Source organism: Microtus ochrogaster, unplaced genomic scaffold (assembly GCF_000317375.1).
Source record: "Microtus ochrogaster isolate Prairie Vole_2 unplaced genomic scaffold, MicOch1.0 UNK74, whole genome shotgun sequence".
Lineage (NCBI taxonomy): Eukaryota > Metazoa > Chordata > Mammalia > Rodentia > Cricetidae > Microtus > Microtus ochrogaster.
Genome location: NW_004949172.1, coordinates 335,749 through 357,160, shown reverse-complemented (window position 1 = coordinate 357,160; position 21,412 = coordinate 335,749). Strand labels below are relative to the sequence as shown.

The following is a 21,412-nucleotide window of genomic DNA, read 5'->3' as shown; positions in this document are numbered from 1 at the left end:
TAGCTCTTGTAGACCAGGCTGGTCTCGAACTCACAGAGATCCACCTGCCTCTGCCTCCCGAGTGCTGGGATTAAAGGCGTGCGCCACCATCGCCTGGCCTGTCATCCAATTTTTTCTTCAAAACAGGGTCTCATGTATCCCAGGCTGATTGACCAGATGGCCGTGAGCTGCCATGCAGGTGCTGGGAAACAAATACAGGTTGTCAGCCAGGCGGTGGTGGTGCATGCCTTTACTCCCAGCACTCAGGAGGCAGAGACAGGCCTCTGTCGACAGAGTGAGTTCCAGGACAGGGTCCAAAGCTACACAGAGAAACCTTGTCTTGAAAAAACAAATATACATTCAAACATCCTCTTAGAAAAGCAGCTGGTACTCTTAGCTGCTAAGCCATCTCTTCAGGCCCTGGTTAGACCTTTAAAAATGTATTTTCTTGTTGGTATATAAATCAGAGGGTAACTTAAAGAAGTTTTCTCTCTCCTCCCACCAGTGGCTGGGTCCTGGGGATCATACTTAGGTGTCACACTCGGTGGCAAACACCTTCACCCACGGAGTCATCTCACTCAATTTTTTTTTTTAAAAATATTTACTTATTTATTATGGATACAACATTCTGCCTCCATGTATGCCTGCAGGCCAGAAGAGGGCACCAGATCTCATTACAGATGGTTGTGAGCCACCATGTGGTTGCTGAACTCAGGACCTTTGGAAGAGCAGGCAGTGCTCTTAACCACTGAGCCATCTCTCCAGCCCCCTTTCACTCAATTTTTAAAAATCATTGTTAAGGTATTATCTCACTCTGAGTCCTAGAAGACGTGAAGCCCTTCTGGGTAGCCCGTGTTAGCCTCAACTAAGGTATTATCTCACTCTGAGTCCTAGAAGACGTGAAGCCTTCTGGGTAGCCCGTGTTAGCCTCAACTAAGGTATTATCTCACTCTGAGTCCTAGAAGACGTGAAGCCTTCTGGGTAGCCCGTGTTAGCCTCAACTAAGGTATTATCTCACTCTGAGTCCTAGAAGACGTGAAGCCTTCTGGGTAGCCCGTGTTAGCCTCAACTCACAATCCTCTCGGCTCAGCTCTCCTGGGCATTTCTACTGTTTTTAAACAAAACCAAACAAAAACTAAACAGGGTCTTATGTATCCCAGGCTGGCTGCCCTGGAACTCACCACGTGGCTGAGGAGGACCTTGAACTCCTGCTCCTTCTGCTCTACTTCCCAAGAGGTGGGATTACAGGTGTGCACTACCAAACCCAGTTTATGCAGCACTGGGGAGGAACCCTGGGCTTTGTGGGGCCGGGCAAACCTTCGACCAACTGAGCCATGCTCCCAGCCCCTCACCCAAATTATATGCATCACTCAGTTCTGGAACTGTGGTCTTAAATACTTTGAGGATGGTAGAATAATCTTGGATTGTTAGGTGGAAGAGTTCTTAGCAGGCCTTAAATAATAAATGGGGAAACTGAGGCAGGAGCAAAGAAAGGAATGGATTCTGGGAGACTCAGAGGCAGTAGGAAAAATCTGTGGAGGGAGAGACAAGGGGTTATTCTGGTTCCTTCATATGAAAGGGAAGGGGTAGCTTCCAGGAGGCAGGGCCAAGGGCTTTTCGCCTGCTCCTAAACCTTGTGTGGTACTCCAGATGCTGCTTTGGGTGGCACTCAAGGCCCTCTGACCCCCTCCGCAGGCACAGTAGTCACTCCTGTTGATACTTTAAGCACAGACTGTGGCAGAGGCCCCCTGGCCACTCTCCTCTCCCACCTCTCCACTCCAGCTCACTCACCACCTCCTCTTCCATTTCCTGTTCGCCTTCTCCTCCACCCCTGATGAACAGGGCCTTTTGCTTCTCGGCCATCTCGTAGGTGGGCTGCATCTCAGGGTCATCCCGCAGCGTGTCCAGCTTGGGGTGGAACCATTCCCACTGCGTGTTGCGGTTCAGATGCTCCAGAATGGACAAGGGGTCCTCGGGCCGCTGGTTCAGGATCTTGGTCAGTAGGTTCACCAGGTGCTCATACCTGCCTTCCAGGAGGTGAGGGACACCACTCACGCAGTGCACTGAGCTTGCTGTTTTGTACCTGTTCCTTTGTCTACTGTTAGGGATACAGGAGGACAGAAAATGTCCCTGCCCTGATGGGACTGACATTCTGATGGGTAAATATAGCCAGGATGAGGTACTAAGCCCTCCTTCCCCAACTTTTCTGTAGCAAGGTTGCACAATGTAGCCCAAGCTGGCCTTAAAGAAGAAACCTGACTCCATGACTTCTATTTAATATTGTTTAAGTGGCCATAGCCAAGGCAATAAGGCACAAAAAGGAAAGGGGATTAAAATAGAATTTAGCTAATTCTATTTATTTAAAGGGAGTAAGATAGAACATGGATTACAATGGAAGAAGCAAAATTGTTTAGGCTTATGGACAATGCCTGGGGTTGCAGGAAGATCCTGGAGAGGGGGTGAGCTTGGCATACTGGAAAAGATGGAGGTTTAGCCAGAACAGCGTAAGGGAAGATTGAGAACAGAGAAGCCAGAGTAATAATAGTCTCATGATGGCTTCCAGCCACTCAGTCCAGGCAGCATGCTGAGCATTTGAGGGCATTATTGAATTCTTGCAACAGTCACACACACCACACACACACACACACACACACACACACACACACACACACACACCTCCAGATAAGGGAACTAATGCTTAGGAAATCTGAGGTCACGGCTCAGCACCCTTTGAAGCCAGGCTGTCTCATCCCAAAGCATTACGAGCCTTTCTGCTGCCTGCAAACCGCTCTGAACAGTCTCTTTGTGGGGGAGGAACCATGCTGATGCTGGGAAGGTAAGAGAGGAGGTTGATTGGGCAGCCCAGTGGTCAGGTGCTTGTCTAGCTTGCAGGAGGCCCTGGGTTCAAGCTCTAATACTGTAAAATAAATAACAGAAGTATCTTAGAGGGGTTGGAGGGATGGCCTGGTGGTTATGAGCACAGGCTGCCCTTGCAGAGGACCTGGTTCTGTTCTTAGCACCCACATGGCGGCTCACAACCATCCAGTTTCAGAGAATCCAGTGACCTCTTTTGACCTCCAAAGGCACTGAACGTATGTGATATATGCAAAATACTCATACACACTAAATATTTTTTTAGATTTAGATTTTACTGTATCTCTATGTGCACAACTGTTTTGCCTGTATGCATGTACACCAACCACATGCATGCCTGACACTTGCAGAGGTTATAAGGTGCTGGATTCCATGGAGCTGAGCTGCCTTCTGGGTCCTCTGCAAGAGTAACAAATGTTCTTAAAAATTTTTTGACTATGTATACAGTGTTCTGCCTGCTTGTATGCCTGCACGCTATAAGATGGCACCAGATCTCATTGTAGATGGTTATGAGCCACCATGTGGGTGCTGGGAATTGAACTCAGGACCTCCAGAAGAGCTGCCATCTTAACCTCTGAGCCATCTCTCCAGTCCCTAAATTAATATTTTAAAAATCTCGAAAAGGCTGGAAAGACAATTCTGTGGTTTAGAGTTCATATTGCTCTTTCAGAGAACCAGAGTTTGGTTGTGAACACCTGTGTCAGGCAGTCCACAACAGCCTACAAACTCCAGTTCCAGGGGATGCAATGTCCTCTTCTAGTCTCCAAAGGCAGTGTGTGAACACACACACACACACACACACACACACACACACACACTTAAACAGATAAAAATGAAACCTTGGAAAAAGAAGAAGTGAGACTGGCCAGGGCATTTCAGGAAGAAAACTCGAAGGTCTCAAGACTGCAAATGTGATGGCAAAACACATACAAGTTAATTTGGACTGGATCTGGGGCCTGAGGTAGAGACAACTAAGTAATGAGTGGAAATTGAGTGTGTGTGGGCAGGAGCCACAGCAGGTTCCTAGCACAGGGGGGATGGAATGGGCTGTGTGCTTTAGCCAGCCCTCCACGGTGGTCCCAGACATAGCCACACCCTTCAAAGACCTGGCTGTGTCCTCCCTATCTCTGGACCACTCTTCCTCTTGTTCTATGCAAGGTGCTACCCCCTGGTCCCTCCCTCCGTGTTGCCACTTAAGCCCTTCTCATCGACCATGCTGTGTCGATTAATGAATATTAATATTTCATTTTCTATAGCATAACTAATGGGAGAGGGAGGGGACCATGTCTGCAGCTCAGTGACGGATAACCACCCTCCTCAGAAAGGCAAGTTAGGAGACAAGAACAGAGCTCTGTGAGCCGCAGGCCTTGTTCGACAATGCTGGCTCTACCACTTCTTGGCTGTGTGATTTTAGATAAGCAACTCAACCTCTCCTTTCAGTCTCATATCGAAACAGGCTTAGTGGCTGTGTGAACCTCTGCAGCTAGATGCTAGGAGTGGGGTGTGCAGGCACTGAGACTGTTGCTACTCCTTCCTCAATTCTCTGCTAGGTTACAGGTTCACAGGGACCCCACACCCGAGGCAGCCTTGGCTAGGGCCCTTCCCAGCCTGCTGCCCACCTTCTCCACCCCCAACCTCCTCTCACAGGCTGAGGTTGCAGTTCACGCTGGTCTGCAGCAGGTAGGCCTTGGCGTTCTGCACTGCCAGCTCACGGGGCTGGGGGTCAGGCACCTCTCCGACGAAGGGCATGAAGCCCAGGTCAGAACGCCCTACGTGGAGAGTGGGGTCGTCCCTCAGGTATGGCCCGTGCTGCATGGTCTGGTCGAACGGCTGGTCCTCTCGTGGGAACATGTTGAACTGGCCCAGGAGGCTGGCACCCGGGTCCTGGAAGTCGGTATCTAGTTGTTCTAAGAGGCCCTCGACCTGAGGAAACTGCTGCATCATTCTGTTCTCATCCAGGTAACCCTGTGGCGAGAACTCCAATGGAAAGCTTGGTGGGTAACTTAAGCTCATGGATCGGTTATACTCTGTGCCTTCCTCGGCCTGGTTTTCTGGTGTCAGGCTGGACCTCTGTGACCACTGAGGCACCCTAGTTGACTGCTGGTCCTGGCTGCCCTGACTGCTCCGACTGCCCCGCTGTGTAGGTCTGGGCACCCCATCCTCAGGGATGGACACCAGAGGCTGCGAGGAATCTCGACTGCGTGCCCTCTCTGAAGCTTGAGAAGCCCTCCGGCTTTGGGACGAGGGATCGGGGTTGGGCGGTGGCTCGCCCATGTCTTGAAAGTGTGTGGATCTGTGGGAGAAAGGGTAGCTAGTGCTGGCGGGGCCTGCACCCTGCTACCGTTACATTACTAGTGCGTTACATTACTAGCGCGGGGCACCTGCAGGGTAGGAGCTGAGAGTGCGCAGGCGCAGTCTAGCACTGCTCCGACTTCAGTTTGTAGTCTGCTGCAAAGAGGACAGACACAGCAACCATGCGGCACCTCCTTTATTTGTGTTAAGGCAAAGCTCTAGGTGGCCCACCCCGTCCCTCCCCGCAAGCCCCCGCAGCTGTCAGCTGTTCCCCTTGCTCTCGGTTTCCCTGGCCTCTGGGCTGGAGGTCGTCAAGGATTCCTCCACTGCGTGGTTGAGGCTCTGGGGGCTTCGCTCATCCTTGGAGCTCGGTCCGACTGCTGCTGCCTCCTGGTGGCGGGAGAAGGCAAGAGGCAGCGGGTCAAGAGCCGGTTGCACCCGTTAGTCCCATACCCGGGGCTCTCTCTGCTCCAGCCTCCCTCTGCAGCTCTAGCAGTCCCCCTACCTTAGGCAGGGGACCCTCAAGACTAGAGTCCAAGAGCGTAGTTTCGGCCAGCCCTGAGTCGTCGTCCATGCTGATGAAGATGGCCGGGGTCTCGCATTCAGGACCCTCCTCCCGGTATTCCATGGCCTCCTCAGTAGGGGTGGGACCAGTTCGGGCTGCCGGTACCACCGCGGGCATGGAAGATGCCGAGGCAGCAGGTGCTCCCACACCTGTGGGCTTCAGCTTCTGCTCCTCCTCCAGCTGCCGCTTCAGGGCCTTCTCCTGAGCCAATCGCAGGCCGATGAGGTCCTGAGGGGGCCGCGGAGCAGGGGCCGGGGCCGGGGCTGGGCCCAGAGCCAGAGCCAAGGGCTCTAGGTCATCCTGGAGTTGGAGGGGTACTCAGCTCAGGGAGGGAGGCCGGTCCCCCAACTCCCAGGATGGAGGAGACGGAGACCACCAACTTCAAAAAGCACTGCAGTTTCTCCATCTGGACATGGGGGTGGGGTGTGGGGTGGCTATTCCCCTTTACCAGGAATACAATCTTGGGAGACTGTGGGTTTAACAACTGGGCCTCTTGGGGTGAGAGACACAGGCAGGTGGGCCACATTGCCCTCACCTCTTCCAGGGGCCCTGCAGGTGCTTCCTTGACTTCGGGTTCCTGCTTGCCGCTTGCCTCCAGGATGGTCATGATGGAGTTGGGGATGTGTGCTTGCTAGGTAAAGGGAAGGCCAGGACCGGAGCTGTAGAGAGCTCTGGCCAAAGGCACCTCTCAGCACCCTATAACCCATAACTCAAACCCTTCTGCTCGCTTGGCTCCACTCCGCCGCCCAGGTACCTGGTGGGGAGTGAAGGAGCGCACGTGGGCCAGCAGCGGCTCCCGGAGTTCAGGGCACTTGTCAAAGACCGCGCTAAGCTGCTGCGGAGGTAGCTGCAGGATGACCTGGAAGCTCTGCGGCTTGGTGCGCTGGCAGCACTTGATGAAGCCCTCCCATACCTTGGGGTACTTCCACACCTGTGAGGTGGGAGGGGACCATTAGGCAAAAGCCCAAGCAGCCACCTCCTTCCCGCAGGAGGAGGAGCCATGGCTGAGAGCCCACTTGCCACCATCTGACAGCATACTCCAGGCTTCATACAGCCACCTGCCCAGGAATGCCTTTCTCACCTAGGAAACTGTACTAGGGACATAACCCAGTGAAAGGGGTACCCCACCCCCAATGCCTAGGACAGCACCACCCCATGCTGTCCTCTCAGCCACCTCTAGCTGGTGCCGTCACACTTAACAGGGTGGAGGTGCAGGGACCTTAGCTAGATGCTGCACAGGACAGCCTGTGAACGGAACCCAGCTTTGGGATGGAGGATGGAACTTGATTATCTCCACAGAGTAGTTCTAAAAGTTGGTGGTGCTGTATGCTTGAATCCCAGCACTTGGAAGACTGATGGAAGAGGATCACAAATTTGAGTTCTTGGTTATTCTGGACTATAAAGACTCTCACTAAAACACCCCCCCCCAATGTGGTCTCTATAGAGACAGGATGCTTTCAGTTGAGCTATGTGCCCCGCAGGGTCTAGGGGTGCGGTAAAGGGAGACACCCACATCTCTCTGATCCCTGTTTTCATTGGTCACCCTGTAGTCAGTTGGAAGAAGTTGAGGGAACACTGCAAGAGGCAGGGTAGGTGATCCAGAGACAGGATCCTGCTCCCCAGGCAGCTGAGACTTGCCCCACTGTGGCCTCGGGCCAGGGCAGGTTACCTGCTTCATGATGAGTCGGGCCAGGATGTTCATGACGAAGCCCCCCAGGCGGGGGTACATGGTCAGGGACTGGATGACGGTCCGCATGAGCAGCATGGGCAGGGGGCTTTGCTCCATCAGCTGCTGCATCACCACAGCTAGTACCTCCGATGTGTACACATTCCGCTCCGCAAAGCACAGGTTGGTGGCTGTGAGGAGGCGGAGAGTGGGCCTGTCCTCTCTGCCTGGATGTTCCCGCGGTGGGGATGAAACCCCACCCCACATAGCTTCTCCATCCCTACCGCAAAAGACCCTTTATGAGGATGCTCAACGGTCCTGCCCCCAGAAGATATAGGTAGTTGTGTCCAACCCCTAGATACCCTGTGGCGCCCCAACTGGGAGACTCAGCCTCCTCCCTGAGGGCAGCCCTGGGGAGTGGGGTAGAGAGCACGCTCCAGAGCCTGAACCCTGGGGCCTGTCATAGCCTAAGAAGGGTGGCTATAACCCAACAAGGGGAGGGGCAAGAACTGCTGATACCCTGGCATCTGCAGAAAAGTTTGGTCTCTGCCAGAAGGCTGACCAAAGAGATTAGGGTCTGTGATGGGCAGGGCACATATGACAAGGGACACTTAGGAGAAAAACTGCGAAGGGAGCAGTAAGAGAGTGGTGGGGGCTCAACCCAAGATGAGGACCCAACCGAGTAGCCAGCGCCCACAGGATGTGGGAAGATGCCACACTGAAAAGCACGGAGCAGACCTTGCTTGGGGTCTAGCTCTTGGGAGTGGGTGGCAATATCAGGGCCAACTGGGCTGATAGGTGATCCCAGGAGCTGCCTCTGAAGTCCTTCCCCAAACACCACTGGCCATGTGAATGTGTCAACCAGGAAGTCTTTATTGAGCCAGAAGAAAGGGTTCCCCCACCCCACAAATCTGAGAGGCCAATAGAGGGGAGGGTGGTCCTGTAAGGAGGAGGCCCTAAGAGAGAGGAGTGGACACTGTAGAAGATGCACAGGCTGCAAGGCAGAAGAGAGAGGCCTGCCAGAACCTGAGGAGGGGTCTGCTCCTCTATGCAGACGTGGCCCAGTGCTACCCAAAGGGGCCCAGTCTCTTCTTGCGCTTCCCACTCAGCCTCTCACTCTTTCTACTCGGCAGCCCAAAGTGTCCTCCATCCTAGAGGGCTGCATGAGGCCAAGGCCAGTTTCTCTCTCACCTGGAAGCTCTACTTGGTCCTAGCTCTGATCAGGTTCAGCTCACTATCACCTCATCCCTGTGATACTCTGCTCTGGATGGACCCACTTCAGCACGTCCTTCCTGAGTCCCAGCTAGGCTGGATCAGGGACGTCAGTGTCCCAACTGTGTACCCTGCACTGTGTTGGGAGGGCAGGATTTCACAGGAGCAGACAGATGAGATGTAGTGAGGGCTGTGGGAAGCTGGGGCCCAGCAAGCCAAAAAGGGGATTGTACTGTACAAGGTAGACCCCTGTCTACTAGCCACCTGTGTAGCTTTTGTCAGGCCCCTTTCTTCCCTCTGTGACTGGACTTCTATTCTGGATCCAAGACGGCTGTGTGTGCATGTGGGTGTGTCTCCAATTTCTGCACAGAAGCAGGATTGCTCCCATTGCACCTAAAGTGAGGGTTTGGTAGAGCACTTGCCTGGCACACCTGAAGCTCCCGGTCCACTCCCAGCATGGTAAAAGGTCAAAGAAAATGTGTGTGCATGTGTGTGTCCAAAGTCCACAACCATGGACCACAACTTTTGAGACCTGTCCCTGAACCCTTCCCCTGGGCCTGCAGCCTCCTCTGTCCTGTCTTCACAGGCCCATCCCGTTAGGACTGTTGAGGAAGAAAAGCAGTCCCTGGAGAAGCTACTTCACCCAGAACATGAAACGCGGAGGGATAGAGAGAGGCCCAAGTAAAAGTGAGCAGAGGTTGGAGGACAGGGTGACAGGAAGGGCCCCATCCTAGGACAGAGCTGATGCTGGCCCAGAAATCTCTGGGGAAGGGAAGAAAGGAAAATGGGATGTCTTCGCAGGGGAGGCTGGGTTGGGGTCCAGTTGGGCTCAGGCTGTGTCACACTAGCTTCTGTGAACACTGGGCCCTATCTACACCATACTTACCAAGGGCCTCATGAGTGCCACGAGTGGGCTTATGGCACGAAGGGAGAGCCTGGCTCAGAGGGATGCTGAACAGCCAGGGCAGAGGGGCCTACCAGACTGCCACCAAGCCCCCGCTGTGGGGGTCCTCTGGTGCCTCAACTCAGGCCTGGCTTCTGCTCATGCTAACAGAGGCCCTTGAGCCTCTGGCTTGCTCCATGGGCTCCGCTTCCTTGAGTTCCTCAGGGTAGGATGGGAGGGACAGCCCACACTGATGCCAAGGCCAAGATGGGGTAGGCACAGCAGTGGGTGATATCTTCAATCCAGTGGAGTCATGCAGGGACTGAGGCCCCGCCCCAAGTCCATGGGAGCTGGGCCATGTAGGGACAGGGGCGTCTCACCTTTGATGATGGATTTCATGTCACACTTCACAGAGTCAATGTTGTGCAGTGCAATCAGCAGCTCTCCCGGATTCAGGGGGGACAAGGCTGAGTTCCCTTCACCTGCAATGGATGGCAATAGGGAAGGGAGATAGTACAGAGGTGGGTCTCAGCTCAGACTTGAGGAATACTAAATACAGATAAGACACCCTCTGCTTCGTGAGGACTGGGTGACAGAGGGTGAGACTGTGTGAGGTAGCCATAAGTCTTCACCACTCTCCGCCTCCCACCTTGTGAGAGATGCCTTGCTGTGGTCTAATTGTTCCCACTGGGTTATGAACCCTGAAGGCAGGATTGGGCCCAGCCATCCTAGTACTGACTCCACACAGCATATGACCATGAGCAGTTAGAGGGCAGGGCAGGGTAGGGCAGGGCCAGGGTCTCACTAAATGCTAAGTGGCTTCAACCTTCTGCGGTTGGAGCAAAGAGTGGAAGAAGGCAGTTCACAGAGACAGCCTCCTCAGGAGTCACATCGCCTTCCACTGTGCCCCAACTGTGGCCGCGGGGACCAGATGAGGAACTTGTCCACATCACAGGCTATTTTTCCCTCCTCAGAATTCTTTCATTTCTCACCACAGTAGACAAAATGCCTCCTGGGGGCTAGGATGGCAGAGGGAACTGGCAGGGACAACAGTTCCTGGACCCTCCCCACATGACCCCTGTGTAGCAAAGAGGTAAACTGAGGGTTGGCTAGGAGTGAGGGCACCTACCGTGCTGGGTGCCCAGCAAGCGGTTGAAGACCTCCTTCACCACAATGGGGTTGAGTTTGATGAGCTTGGGCAGGGCCTGGATCACCTCTTTCTAAGGCACAAGTGGTGGGGAGAGGAGCAGGAGGATGAGTTAGAAGGGCCCCACTATTCACCTACTCATCCCAGTGAGGCCTCCAAACACATAACACATGTTCCCTGTCTCCCCAAAGCTGCTGCCTAACTCTGCTGGACAGTGTCATCCTCATTTCTGTCTACATGGGGATGGGGTATCCTTGGCCCCAAAACTCACTAGGGGCACAATCTTGTGGAGACCCTGCTGTTGCTGGGGAGTTTTCCATAGGCCAGGACAGTGGTGTGTGCACACTCACGCTCACAAGCACGCAGACACACAGTAAGATGCCCTGTGATTGTGACGCCTGAGCACTGCCTGAGGAGGCTGGGGACATGGTGTCCAACTACTTTCCACAGGGGCAAGATGGGCGCCTCATTGCTCCCACAAGCCTCTGGCCCAGCACCATGGAAGCAAGCTGGCCACCATCCCACTCCTGCCCTACCTTCTCCAGCCCATTGAGCACAGGGATGAGGAAGCGCACATCAGGCAGCCGCTTGTGGTACAGGTCTCGGACCCGCTTCACCAGCTCTGGGGACGGCGGTACTTCAGGAAGGCAGAGAAAACAGAGTTGGGGTGATAAGGAGGGGACAGAAGAGGTAAGCATATGGGAGGAGGGCTTCGTGGGCAATGGGGAGGGACACTGCAATTCCAAAGCTGGATCCCCAGACTCTCCCTTCCTAAATGCCGTTCACATGGCTTTTTCTCTACAGAGGCCAAAGGACGGGAGAAATTCACAGGGGCAAAGTCATTTGGGGACTTAGCAGCTCCAGCTCTTGCAGGGAAAGAATGGGTGGGAGGGAAGGTAGAAGGCAGGACCCCAGGCACCTTTGTCCGTAAGGCTGTGCAGGCAGCGGGTAACCAGCGTCTCTGCCCCCTTGGGGCAGTTTTCCACTAGCAGTAGCAGCTCTGGTGAGTTCATGCCCATCCCTCGGATCTAGATGCAGAGGTCAGCAAGACCAGGTTACAGTGAGCATTCGAGGAGGTTGCAAAAGCTGGGGTGGTTAAGGTCACTGGGCTCCAGGTCTCTCCTAGTATCAGCCTTGATCTGTGTGGTGGTGTCCTCTCTGGCAGGTCAGTGACACAACTGTCTCAAACCTTATATGCCCAACCTTTGTGACAATGCCTAGGGAGGTTTTCCTGGTCCCTGCTTACCTTCCTGCAACCTGTGATCCCAGCTTGGCTGGATAACACCCAGCTGAGGGTACAGGCTTATAGACTGTGGTAGCTGCTGCAGCGATGGATGCCCTTGGCATCCTCGCCTCTAGGCACTAAGGACACTAAGGCACTCAACCCCAGAGCTGCCTAGCAGTTACTTCTTTTTCTCAGCACTGGGCTACAGCACCTTAGGAAGAGCCTCACTGCCCTTCTCGCCCCATTTCTACCTGGTGATTTCCATAATAAAAACATCACGAGAACAGGGTTGTGCACACCTGCAACTCCAGCGCTTAGGAGGTTGAGGCAGGAGGATCTCTAGAAAATGAGACCTGCTCAAATAACAAAGCAAAGCTGGGGTAGAGCTGACACACAAAACAAAGGGTTCTGAGTCCAGGAACGAAGAAGGCAACCATGTGAACTGCTTTTCATAAAGTGGCCCCTGGTTAACAGCAAGGGGAAGGCCAGTTGAAACAGCAACAGTACCCAATAGCTCAGATGCTAATGTGGCATGCTTGGGGACTGGCCTGCACCATGTTAGGGCACAGTGAGAAGCACAAGGGCAGAATATGAATGAATCCAGGTGTGACCCACTGCAGGCTCTATCTCTGAGCCACTCTATGCCTTCTCATGAGTTGAAGACAGACATAAGCACCACCCATAAGCCAAAGCCACGAATCCAGAAGACAGCCTTTTGTGTCTACTGAGGTAGACACCCAAGGAGCAGCTGGAGTTGGGGGCTCCAGCCCTGCCCAGGTGGGCTCAGGAGCCTCACCGGCTGCTCAATGACCCTCAGCACTGTCCGCTTGATGTCGGCGATGGCCTCAGTGTACACGGCTGCCAGCTCGTGGATCAGCTTGTGGTTTTGAGGCAGGAGAGCCAGATAGAGATAAAGACACTGCTTCACTGTCTCCTCGGTCCAGGGCGCGGCCACCTCTGACAGGACAGGGCCATGCATCAATAGAGGCCTCTACTTCCTTCCCAAAGCCCTGCCCCCAGTATCTGAGCCTTCTCAGTGAAGTCAGTTCAAAGGGGGAATAGGTGGAGAAAGAGTAGGACCCCCTCCAACCATCAAGCCCCAAGGCAGCTAGAAAGTCATTCTACAGTGCAAATTTAACCCTCTCTCTTCTAGTCCTGTCACAACTATGACCTCATCATAAATGTCCTTACACTGGCTGGCTCTCAGGGACTACAAGGGCAGCCCATCTGGCAACTCAGTCACCCTCCACACTGGTCCCTACTTGCAGCTGGTAGAAAGACCCTCATTGTTAACCCTTTGTGCCACCACCTCCTTTGTGGGAATCACCACTTCTGCTCACATATCCTCCCCAGGCTCACACCTCTCCTGGGAGGGCTTTCCACATCCCTGCAGGACCCTCTATCTGTAATTTGGCAGGATCTGGGACTATGTATGCTATAGGACTTGGCCCGAGGTAGCCCTGGAACCCACAGGCTGCTCTCCTGGTCCTCGGCTTTCTCGTCCTGCAGTCCTGTCTGTCTGTCTACTATCCAGCAGCCATTCTAGTAGGCTGGGTGGAGCTCCACACAAATCAGATGAAGCTGCATCAAACCTGTGTCCTTGTCAGCTCCGAAGAGCACTGAGGGCGGGTTGGGGTGCACCAGGAGCTGCAGGTAGTTGAGGGCGAATTTTTCCACATACTCTCGAAGCTGTTCCTTCTCATACATGCGCTTAATGAAGAGTAGGGCCTGGGAGCGCACCTGAGGGAAAATGGGCAAGATGGACGGAGTGGGAGCATGGAGATGGGGGCTGCACGGCTGTGAAACACGCCCAGCCTGAGGCCCCAGAGAGCAGTGAGTGTAGCTCAGCCTGCCAGTGTCTCACTTCTCATCTTGCTACTCCCTGCTCTGCTCACTCTCCTAATTCCTCAACAGTGACTCTCCCTGCCAAGTGGACTTGGCTTTGGAACTTGGCAGGACAGGCAGCCCACTGCCTGGAAGACATGTCACTGACCAAACTTCATTTCACTCAGACAGCATCTGCTGGGAGCCACGAGATCAGGGTCTGGTCTCAGCACTGTTTGTACCAAATGGCAGCACAGGGCCAGAGGTGCTATGCTAACAGTGCGCTGACTGCTCATGCACCACCAGAGAGGAGGTTGGTGACACACTACAGTGCAGACAGGTCCAGTCCCTTCTCGTCTTTAGCACTTCTCATCCAGAGCACAGCTACTGTGTTATAGTTATCACACATTTCCTCCTTCAGGAAGCTTCCTGACCCCCAACTCTTGTCTACACAGGTGGGGTGCCTGGGCACTGTATACTGTGACATCACACTGCCTGTGTCACATGGGCTTGTCTACTGCCTGCTGCCTCAGGCTGCAGTTACAGTTCATCAACATGAGAAGAGAGTGAACAGGCCTGCCCTCTTTTGAGGGCATGTGCACAGTCAGGGTCAGGATAGCACCCCTGACTCCATGGTGATGTCACGGAATGTGGAAATGAGTTTTGAGGAAAAGGAATGCCAGGCTGGCTGGGTATGGGCACAAGCTCACCCTGTCCTTCTCATGAGAGCTGAGGTCAAGGAGGACATGCAGGTACTGGAACTGGCGAGAAGGTCGCTTGAAGATCAGGTCTCCAAGTGTCGACATGCCCAGGTAGGCGCGACTCTGCAGATGGAGGCAACGCTCAGCCTGCTGCGCCCTCTTACTCTTGCCTCCCCTCCATCTCTCAAAGCAAGTCTCCAGGACTGGATCCTCATGGCACCCCTGCCTCCAAGTCTACACCACAGGTCTTCAGAGGATGCTTACCTCATCCTCACAATACTTCCGTATCACCTCCAAGGCACTCTCGGTGATCAGTGGGGCCTCCAAAACCACCTTGGTGAAGACCCTGCCCAAGAAAGACACGGGTCTTGCTGGAGAAGTGTGTAGCAAGGCAGCCTGCATCTCAGGGGCCCAAAATGCACCACACAGCTTCTTTAGCCCCTGGGTCCAGCACTTCAGACTGGCATCTGGGGCGAAGATGTTCCCTCTCTGGGGCTTTCTTTCGCTACAACTAGGGATGGAACCCAGGGTTTCTGGTGTGCTAGGGAGATACTCTACCACCAAGCCACTGTCCCATCTCTGGGAACTGTTAGTACAGATGGGAAATAGAGAGTGACAGGTCACTTAGACCAAGTAGCAGAGTTGGGAATGACCCCGATGAACTTGACCCAAGTCCTCCCTCCCACCTACAACAGCATGGTCTGCACAGGCTTCTGTAGGAAAGACTTTTTCTGCACTGGAAAAAGAAAGACAGGGACATAGGGAGGATAAGTTTGTGTGGCATTAGGAAAAAAGGGGAAGTGGAACATAGGAGAGGAGATGGAGCTTATAGCCAAGCCCTCACCCATCCTTCTGGTCCGGTTTCTCCTGCAGGCCAGAGAGCAGGCAGATGAGGCAGTCCTCATACTTGTCCAGAGTGCCTGAGGCCCCTGCTGCAAGGTAGGCATTGTACTCCTGGTAGAGCCAGGCGAAAGCCAGGTCCAGGCGACCCCGGACATCTTCCAGGATGAAGGACAGCACCTCTGACTTGAGGCCGGAGTCGAACTGTGTTACGAGGCTGGCCAGGATCTTGATCCGCACCTGGGGGTAGGTAAGCAACTGCGTCAGTATGGCAGAGCCAATGCAGCACGCTCAGTCACACCTTCACTTCTGCTCCAGGTTCAGGAACCTCCAGGGGAAAAAACCATATAAAGTGCATATAGTGGCTAACATCTATAATCCCAGCACCAAGTTAAGGTCAGCCTGGTAAAAAGAAACCTTATCTAGAAAACCAAATCAATCAACCAACGAACCAACCAATAGTTCAACCAAGGAAGGCAGCATGAAACATAAACACGGCACTATCACAATGTACAGCGGCGGACAAGGAAGAAACAAACTACCAACTGTTTCCAAACCACTCCAAGTTCCCAGGAGTAACTAGGTACTTCAGTGTATAGGAAAAGGCCTTGAAGATTCTTTTTGTCACCTTTAACCATGAACAGGATGTGGGTGACAATCACAAGAAAGACTACAGAAAGAAACTTTCTTGAAAAACTAAAAACAAACGAAACAAAACAACAACAACAATAACAAAACAGAAAATAAAGGCTAGAGAGATGGCTTAATGGCTAAGAGCACTGGCAGAGGACTTAAGTCTGGTTTCCAGCATCCACAGTTCCAGGGAATCTGGTGCCCTCTTGTGGCCTCTGTGGGCTCCAGGACACACAGCACATATAAACGCATGCAGACAAACACACATTTATAAATTAAACAAATTTTAAAAAACAAAGCAAAAAACTTGAAGTCAGGTCTGTCTAGAATATAACACTGCTAAGAAAGGTGGCCAGTAAGAACCAGCCCTGCAGGACAGTCCCATGCAGAGCTATCACCCATTCCACAAGCCTCCATTGTCTAGAAGGCTGTTGCTCTGATTTTACATGGGGTGGATTCAAGCCAGGAGGAGTGGTTTGAATAGAGGAGCCAGGGGTTGGGGCTAAACTGAGGGGCACACCTGGGCAGCCCCACTGCAGGCTACAGCCTTCTCAGCCCTCAGGATCCGCTTCACAGCGCCCAGCTTCATGGCTTCCACCTGGGCATCCGTCAGGGGCTTTAGCACGTCACTCAGACGAAAGATCTTCTTGCGCCCACCAGCGCCTGCCAGCCTACATGAGGGCAGGGACAAGAACAGTGTCTTGGCATGCTTTCTGCAGACCAGTCTGTCTGGTGCCCCCAGCTTTGAATTCCCTGAGTGGACCTCAGCACACCAGGAAGACAGTGTGAGGAAGAAATTGTTACTGTTTCTGGCACGTAGGCTGTCTCCCTGTGAGAACAGGAGGGGCCGGAAGGGGTTCAGAAGAGTAAGCACAAAGATCCTGGGTGTGTGGTGGATGATGGAATGGGGAGGGAACGAGGTTGCAAAGGAGCAGGGAACACTCACTGTGTGTGGGTGGGGTGGAGACTGGATTTGTGATAAAGGTGATGGGAAGAAGGAGGAAGAAAGGATGGTGACCAGGAGTCCTTGTTGCACATTAGGAACCATAGTAACTTCCTCACTGGCACCATGGCTTGTGGCCCTGAGAGTTCTCTAACCTAGTGACTCCATGACAAAGGCACCGCATTCTCCCAAGGTGAGACAGAATAAGGAGGTATGGTGGTTCCTGCACAGACTGAAGCAGAGGGAGAACCTGGTCCAACCCTGTCTGCTTACGATCACACCTGCAAACAGGGTACACTCATGGGATGGGGCCCACGTTCCAACTAGAAAAGGACTCACCGTGGCTGTGTGACAGGGATGATAGGTTCCGGCCTCCTCTTGGCCTGGGGTACCTCCTCCTCCAAGGGGGACATGGTGTTCAGAGAGCCCACCACAGAGATGGCCTGGCCCTGCACTGACAGACGACGCTTGATCAGAACGCTCTCAGGCTTCACCACCTTCTCTTCCTTGGGCTCTTCCTTACACTGTTTTGTCTGCTCCACACCTGCACGGAGGCAACCATAGCACCCTCAGCTCCATCACCTGTGCCCTGGGCTGTGCTGCCCATGCACTGCACCCACCATGTGCAGCCCACCTAGCACCAAGACCCAGGGATCAAGCCAGAGGCTTCATTCCAGAGGCACAGCCAATGTCAGTCATTGAGATACGTCACAAGCAAACTCTTAGGTTTATGTACGTGTGGCATATGTATGCACGTGTGCCTTGTGTGTTAGATTGTGTACACATGTGAAAGTGATAGGTGTTTGTTTTTGAGACAGGCTTTTTCTGTGCAACAGTTCTGGCTATCCTAGAATTCACAGCGATCCACCTGCCTTTGTCTACCAAGTGCTGGGATTAAATGTATGTGTACGACCACCCAGCTCTACTTTTATTAAGATAGGGTATCACTGTGCAGCCTTATTACATTTTATTTATTCATTGTGCATATGATATGTATGTATGTACGGAGGTCAGAGTACAATCCTGTGGAGTTGATTCTCTCAATGAGTCCCAAGGATTAAACTCAGGTCATCAGGTTTGGCAGCTGGCAAAGGTGCCAGCTGAATCATCTATCTAACCAGCCACACATTACTTTATCCTGTGTCTGCCCACATCCAGTGCTGGTTACATGTACACACTACTTTGGCTTTTCTGGGGATGTTAGAAATCAGAACACGAGTCCTCATGCTTACATAAGCAAACACGTACCCACTGAGCCATCTCCCCAGCTTTTTTTCTATTTATTTATTTGTTTGTTTATTTATTTATTATGTATACAACATTCTGTCTGTGTGTATGCCTGCAGGCCAGAAGAGGGCACCACACCTCATTACAGATGGTTGTGAGCAGCCATGTGGTTGCTGGGAATTGAACTCAGGACCTTTGGAAGAGCAGGCAATGCTCTTAACCTCTGAGCCATCTCTTCAGCCTCCTCTCCCCAGCTTCTTTTTCTAAAATGTTTATTACATCTCATTTATTTGTATGGGGATGTATATGCATATACCAGGCTGCATGTATGGTGTGGAATTCTCTCCTTCCATCATGTAGGTTCTGGGGATCAAACTCAAGTTGTGGGCTTGACAACAGACACTTTTACCCCTGAGCTGCCGTACCAGCCCATTAGGGGTTTGTGAGTCAGGGTCTCATGTACCCCAGGATGTCCTCAAACTCACTATGCATCCAAGGATGACCTCTGATCTTCCAGCTTCTACTTCCTGGGATGACAGTTGTGTGCCACTTGGGCGTCCTCATGATAAACAGTCTTTAACAGCCGAGGCCATATGACTCCCCACCCCTTGGAGCACACTGCTCAGGAAAATCTGAGCGCACCAAAGACGCATAAGCCCCTGTTGACAGCAGCCATGCTCATGAAAGGTCTGAAACAAGGGCTTGTGCAATGGCGCAGAGGGTAAAGGGGAGCTGAGTCTAGCCTTTCAGACCCACATGAGATGGAAAGAGAGAACATGCTTTGTGAAGTTCACAGCCGATGGGCACTGGAGCTGTGCTTGTGGTACCGCTCATGACTTGTACTTCAGAGAACAAGCTGGCGCCGAGTGTGCCAACACCTGTAATTCCAGCACTCAGGAGACCAGGCAGGAAAACTGGTGCAAGTTAGAGGCCAGCATGGGTTCCACAACAAGACCCAGTCTTAAGGAAGACAAAAGCCCAGACTGGGGAAATAGCTCAGGGGTGAAAAGCACTTGCTGCTCTTGCAAAGGACCTACGGTTTTCTCCCAACACCGCCATCTCCAAGAGATGCGACACTCTCTTCTGGTCTCTGAGGGCACACATCAAATAAAAGCACACTGATGAAATAAGGGAAAGTCTCCAAGGCTCAGGCTCAGTAACCTGACACTGTCAGTCTGGCTCAGTCTGGACCTCAGTGTCAAGTCTGTCGGATTTCAAAGCCCAGAGCCTCAGGACACTGAGCACTCTGCCTCATGATGGACCCATGATGGGAGGTAACATGTTAGATGGCACAGGACCATCTCCACAGCTTCTCCACAAGAGTCCAGTGCCACGGCCTGGCTGGGTCAGCACAAGACTCACCAGGACCCAGTCCTGCAGCTGTCATCTGTGTGGCCATGAGCCGAGCAAGGTGCTTGATCTGGGCTTCAGTGCCTGCTGACTCCACTGGGGTGTAGATGGCTTGGAAGGAGGCAGGCATGGTCTCAGGCAGGTACACCATGCTGATGAGAACCTGTGGGATGCCCAGGAAGGGGACACTTAGCCAGGGCAGCATGTGAGAAGCAGCAGGAACTGAGGCTGGGCTGGGCCTGCCCTCCTTATCTCAGCTTTCAGAGGAGCTAATGACCCGCTAGGCAGCTCACTTGGGAGAGTATCCCATCCCAAAGAACAGAGTGATGGGGAGTGGGATAATGAGGATAAATGGCCTCTGGAAGGAGGAAGGGTGAGAGAAGGGGCCCAGCCAAGGGTAGGAGGGACTCCTGGCTGATGCTACCAGGAGGTGGTTAGCAGAGTATGGATAGGGAAAGGACTGGGATCTGAACTCCCATCCCTAGGACGGCCTCACCCTCCTCACCAGATTGGCTACATTGTCAGGCGTCAGGAGAGGCTGCAAGAACTCAGCAGTGATGTCCGTGTCTGACTGGCCTGAGATCTGGGCTGAGGCCTTCGAAGTCCCTGATGGGCCAGGCTCCAAGTCTTTGTCTTCATCATCTTCTCCCAAGTTGGGCTCTGAGAAGGAAACAAGAGGCTGGCTCTCTAGTCTGCAGCAGGACCTATGCTCAGGGAGCTGAGTAGCCCTGCCTCTAGAAAAACACTGCAAGGAGACAGAGCAGGCAAGACCTAAGTCTCAGTTTGCCATGGCCAAGAAAATGTCATAGGGCCCCAGGCACCCACCTCTTCCTGGGTTTCAGGTCTCATTTGGTTGGCAAAAATCCAAAAACCTCTAGTTGATCACATTAGGCTCTAAGATGATGGAATCATTAATATATTCCATACTGAGGTTGGAATGGTGGCCCCAGTGGGAGACAATATTGCTGTTACTGTTCCTTCACTGACATCATTCTCCTTCACCTTTGTTTTGAGACAGGGTTTCTCTGTGTAGCCCTAGCTGTCCTGAAACTTGCTCTGTAGACCAGGCTGGGCTTGAAGTCACAGAGATCTACCTGCCTTTGCCTCTGAGTGTTGGGATTATGCCCCACCACCACCCGGCCTCTCCTTCATCTTTTAAAAGAGTTGTTAATTTAGTTTATGTGTGTGGCTATTTGCCTGCATGTATGTATATCTATGCACCATGTGTGTGCATGTAAGGTAAGAAGAGGGTGATGGATCCCCTAGAACTGGACTAACAGATGGTTTATGGGCTGCCATGTTAGTACTGGGAATTGAATCCAGGTCCTCTGAAAGGCGGATAGCACTCTTAACCCCTGAGCTGTTTCTCCAGCTCCACCCAGTCCCCCTCTCTGAGACACTGTCTTGTGCAGCTCAGGCTGGCCTAAATTTACTATGTAGTTCAGACCAGGTCGGAACTCATGACCCCCCCTGCTTCCAACCTCCACGTGCTGGATCAGAGGTGTGTACCACCATGCCTTGCTAGAAGATTGTCATTCCACAGCAGGGGACAACTTAATGGATATGGACACAACATCAGCTTAGCGAGCAAGTGAGAAACATATGGGCCAAATACAATGTGTGATCCACACCCAAAAACAGCACATAGAAGCCTCAAGTAGCACTTCTGCAACTTGTGAAGAAGTTTAGAGACATACGGAACTGGACAAATGGCTCAACCCTTAAGAGCATTTGCTTTTCTAGAGGATCCAAATTTGGTGTCCATCATCCATGACACACAGCTCACACATGCTTGTAACTGCAGAGAGTCCAAAGTCCTCTTTTGGCCGTTGTGGGCAACTGCACTTACGCTCTTACACCCACCCACAGGCATACATGAACATACATGATTACAAATAAATCTTAACCAACTTCACAATGGTCGTGCACACCCTTAATCCCAGCACTCAGGAGGCAGAGGCAGGAACACCTTTAAATTCAAGGCCAGCCTATTCTACAGAGTGAGTTCCAGGACAGCCAGGGCTACACAGAGAAATCCTGTCTCAAAAAAA

At 52.7% G+C, this 21,412-nt stretch overlaps 2 protein-coding genes across 3 annotated transcripts in view; both read right to left on the bottom strand.

Moving 5' to 3' along the window:
* The window catches only part of Rsph6a (radial spoke head 6 homolog A), a 22,917-nt gene extending 17,790 nt beyond the window's left edge, over positions 1-5,127 (bottom strand). For both annotated transcript variants that reach the window (XM_005370259.2, XM_005370260.2), the window contains exons 1-2: positions 4,499-5,127; positions 1,771-2,002 (exon numbers count right to left, since the gene is read on the bottom strand). In XM_005370259.2, the coding sequence (XP_005370316.1) occupies positions 1,771-2,002; positions 4,499-5,127 (861 nt within the window). The remainder of the gene's footprint in view (positions 1-1,770; positions 2,003-4,498) is intronic.
* Positions 5,128-5,335: 208 nt separating this feature from the next.
* Positions 5,336-21,412, bottom strand: part of Sympk (symplekin) — a 33,497-nt gene continuing 17,420 nt past the window's right edge. Inside the window, exons 10-27 of the mRNA XM_005370258.3 lie at positions 19,867-20,021; positions 19,374-19,524; positions 17,124-17,328; positions 16,362-16,512; positions 15,213-15,448; positions 14,633-14,714; positions 14,378-14,491; positions 13,436-13,583; positions 12,640-12,800; positions 11,538-11,646; positions 11,155-11,255; positions 10,601-10,691; positions 9,852-9,953; positions 7,380-7,567; positions 6,465-6,641; positions 6,246-6,341; positions 5,651-6,010; positions 5,336-5,535 (exon numbers count right to left, since the gene is read on the bottom strand). Of these exons, the coding sequence (XP_005370315.1) occupies positions 5,407-5,535; positions 5,651-6,010; positions 6,246-6,341; positions 6,465-6,641; positions 7,380-7,567; positions 9,852-9,953; positions 10,601-10,691; positions 11,155-11,255; positions 11,538-11,646; positions 12,640-12,800; positions 13,436-13,583; positions 14,378-14,491; positions 14,633-14,714; positions 15,213-15,448; positions 16,362-16,512; positions 17,124-17,328; positions 19,374-19,524; positions 19,867-20,021 (2,756 nt within the window). The 3' untranslated portion in view covers positions 5,336-5,406. The remainder of the gene's footprint in view (positions 5,536-5,650; positions 6,011-6,245; positions 6,342-6,464; positions 6,642-7,379; positions 7,568-9,851; positions 9,954-10,600; positions 10,692-11,154; positions 11,256-11,537; positions 11,647-12,639; positions 12,801-13,435; positions 13,584-14,377; positions 14,492-14,632; positions 14,715-15,212; positions 15,449-16,361; positions 16,513-17,123; positions 17,329-19,373; positions 19,525-19,866; positions 20,022-21,412) is intronic.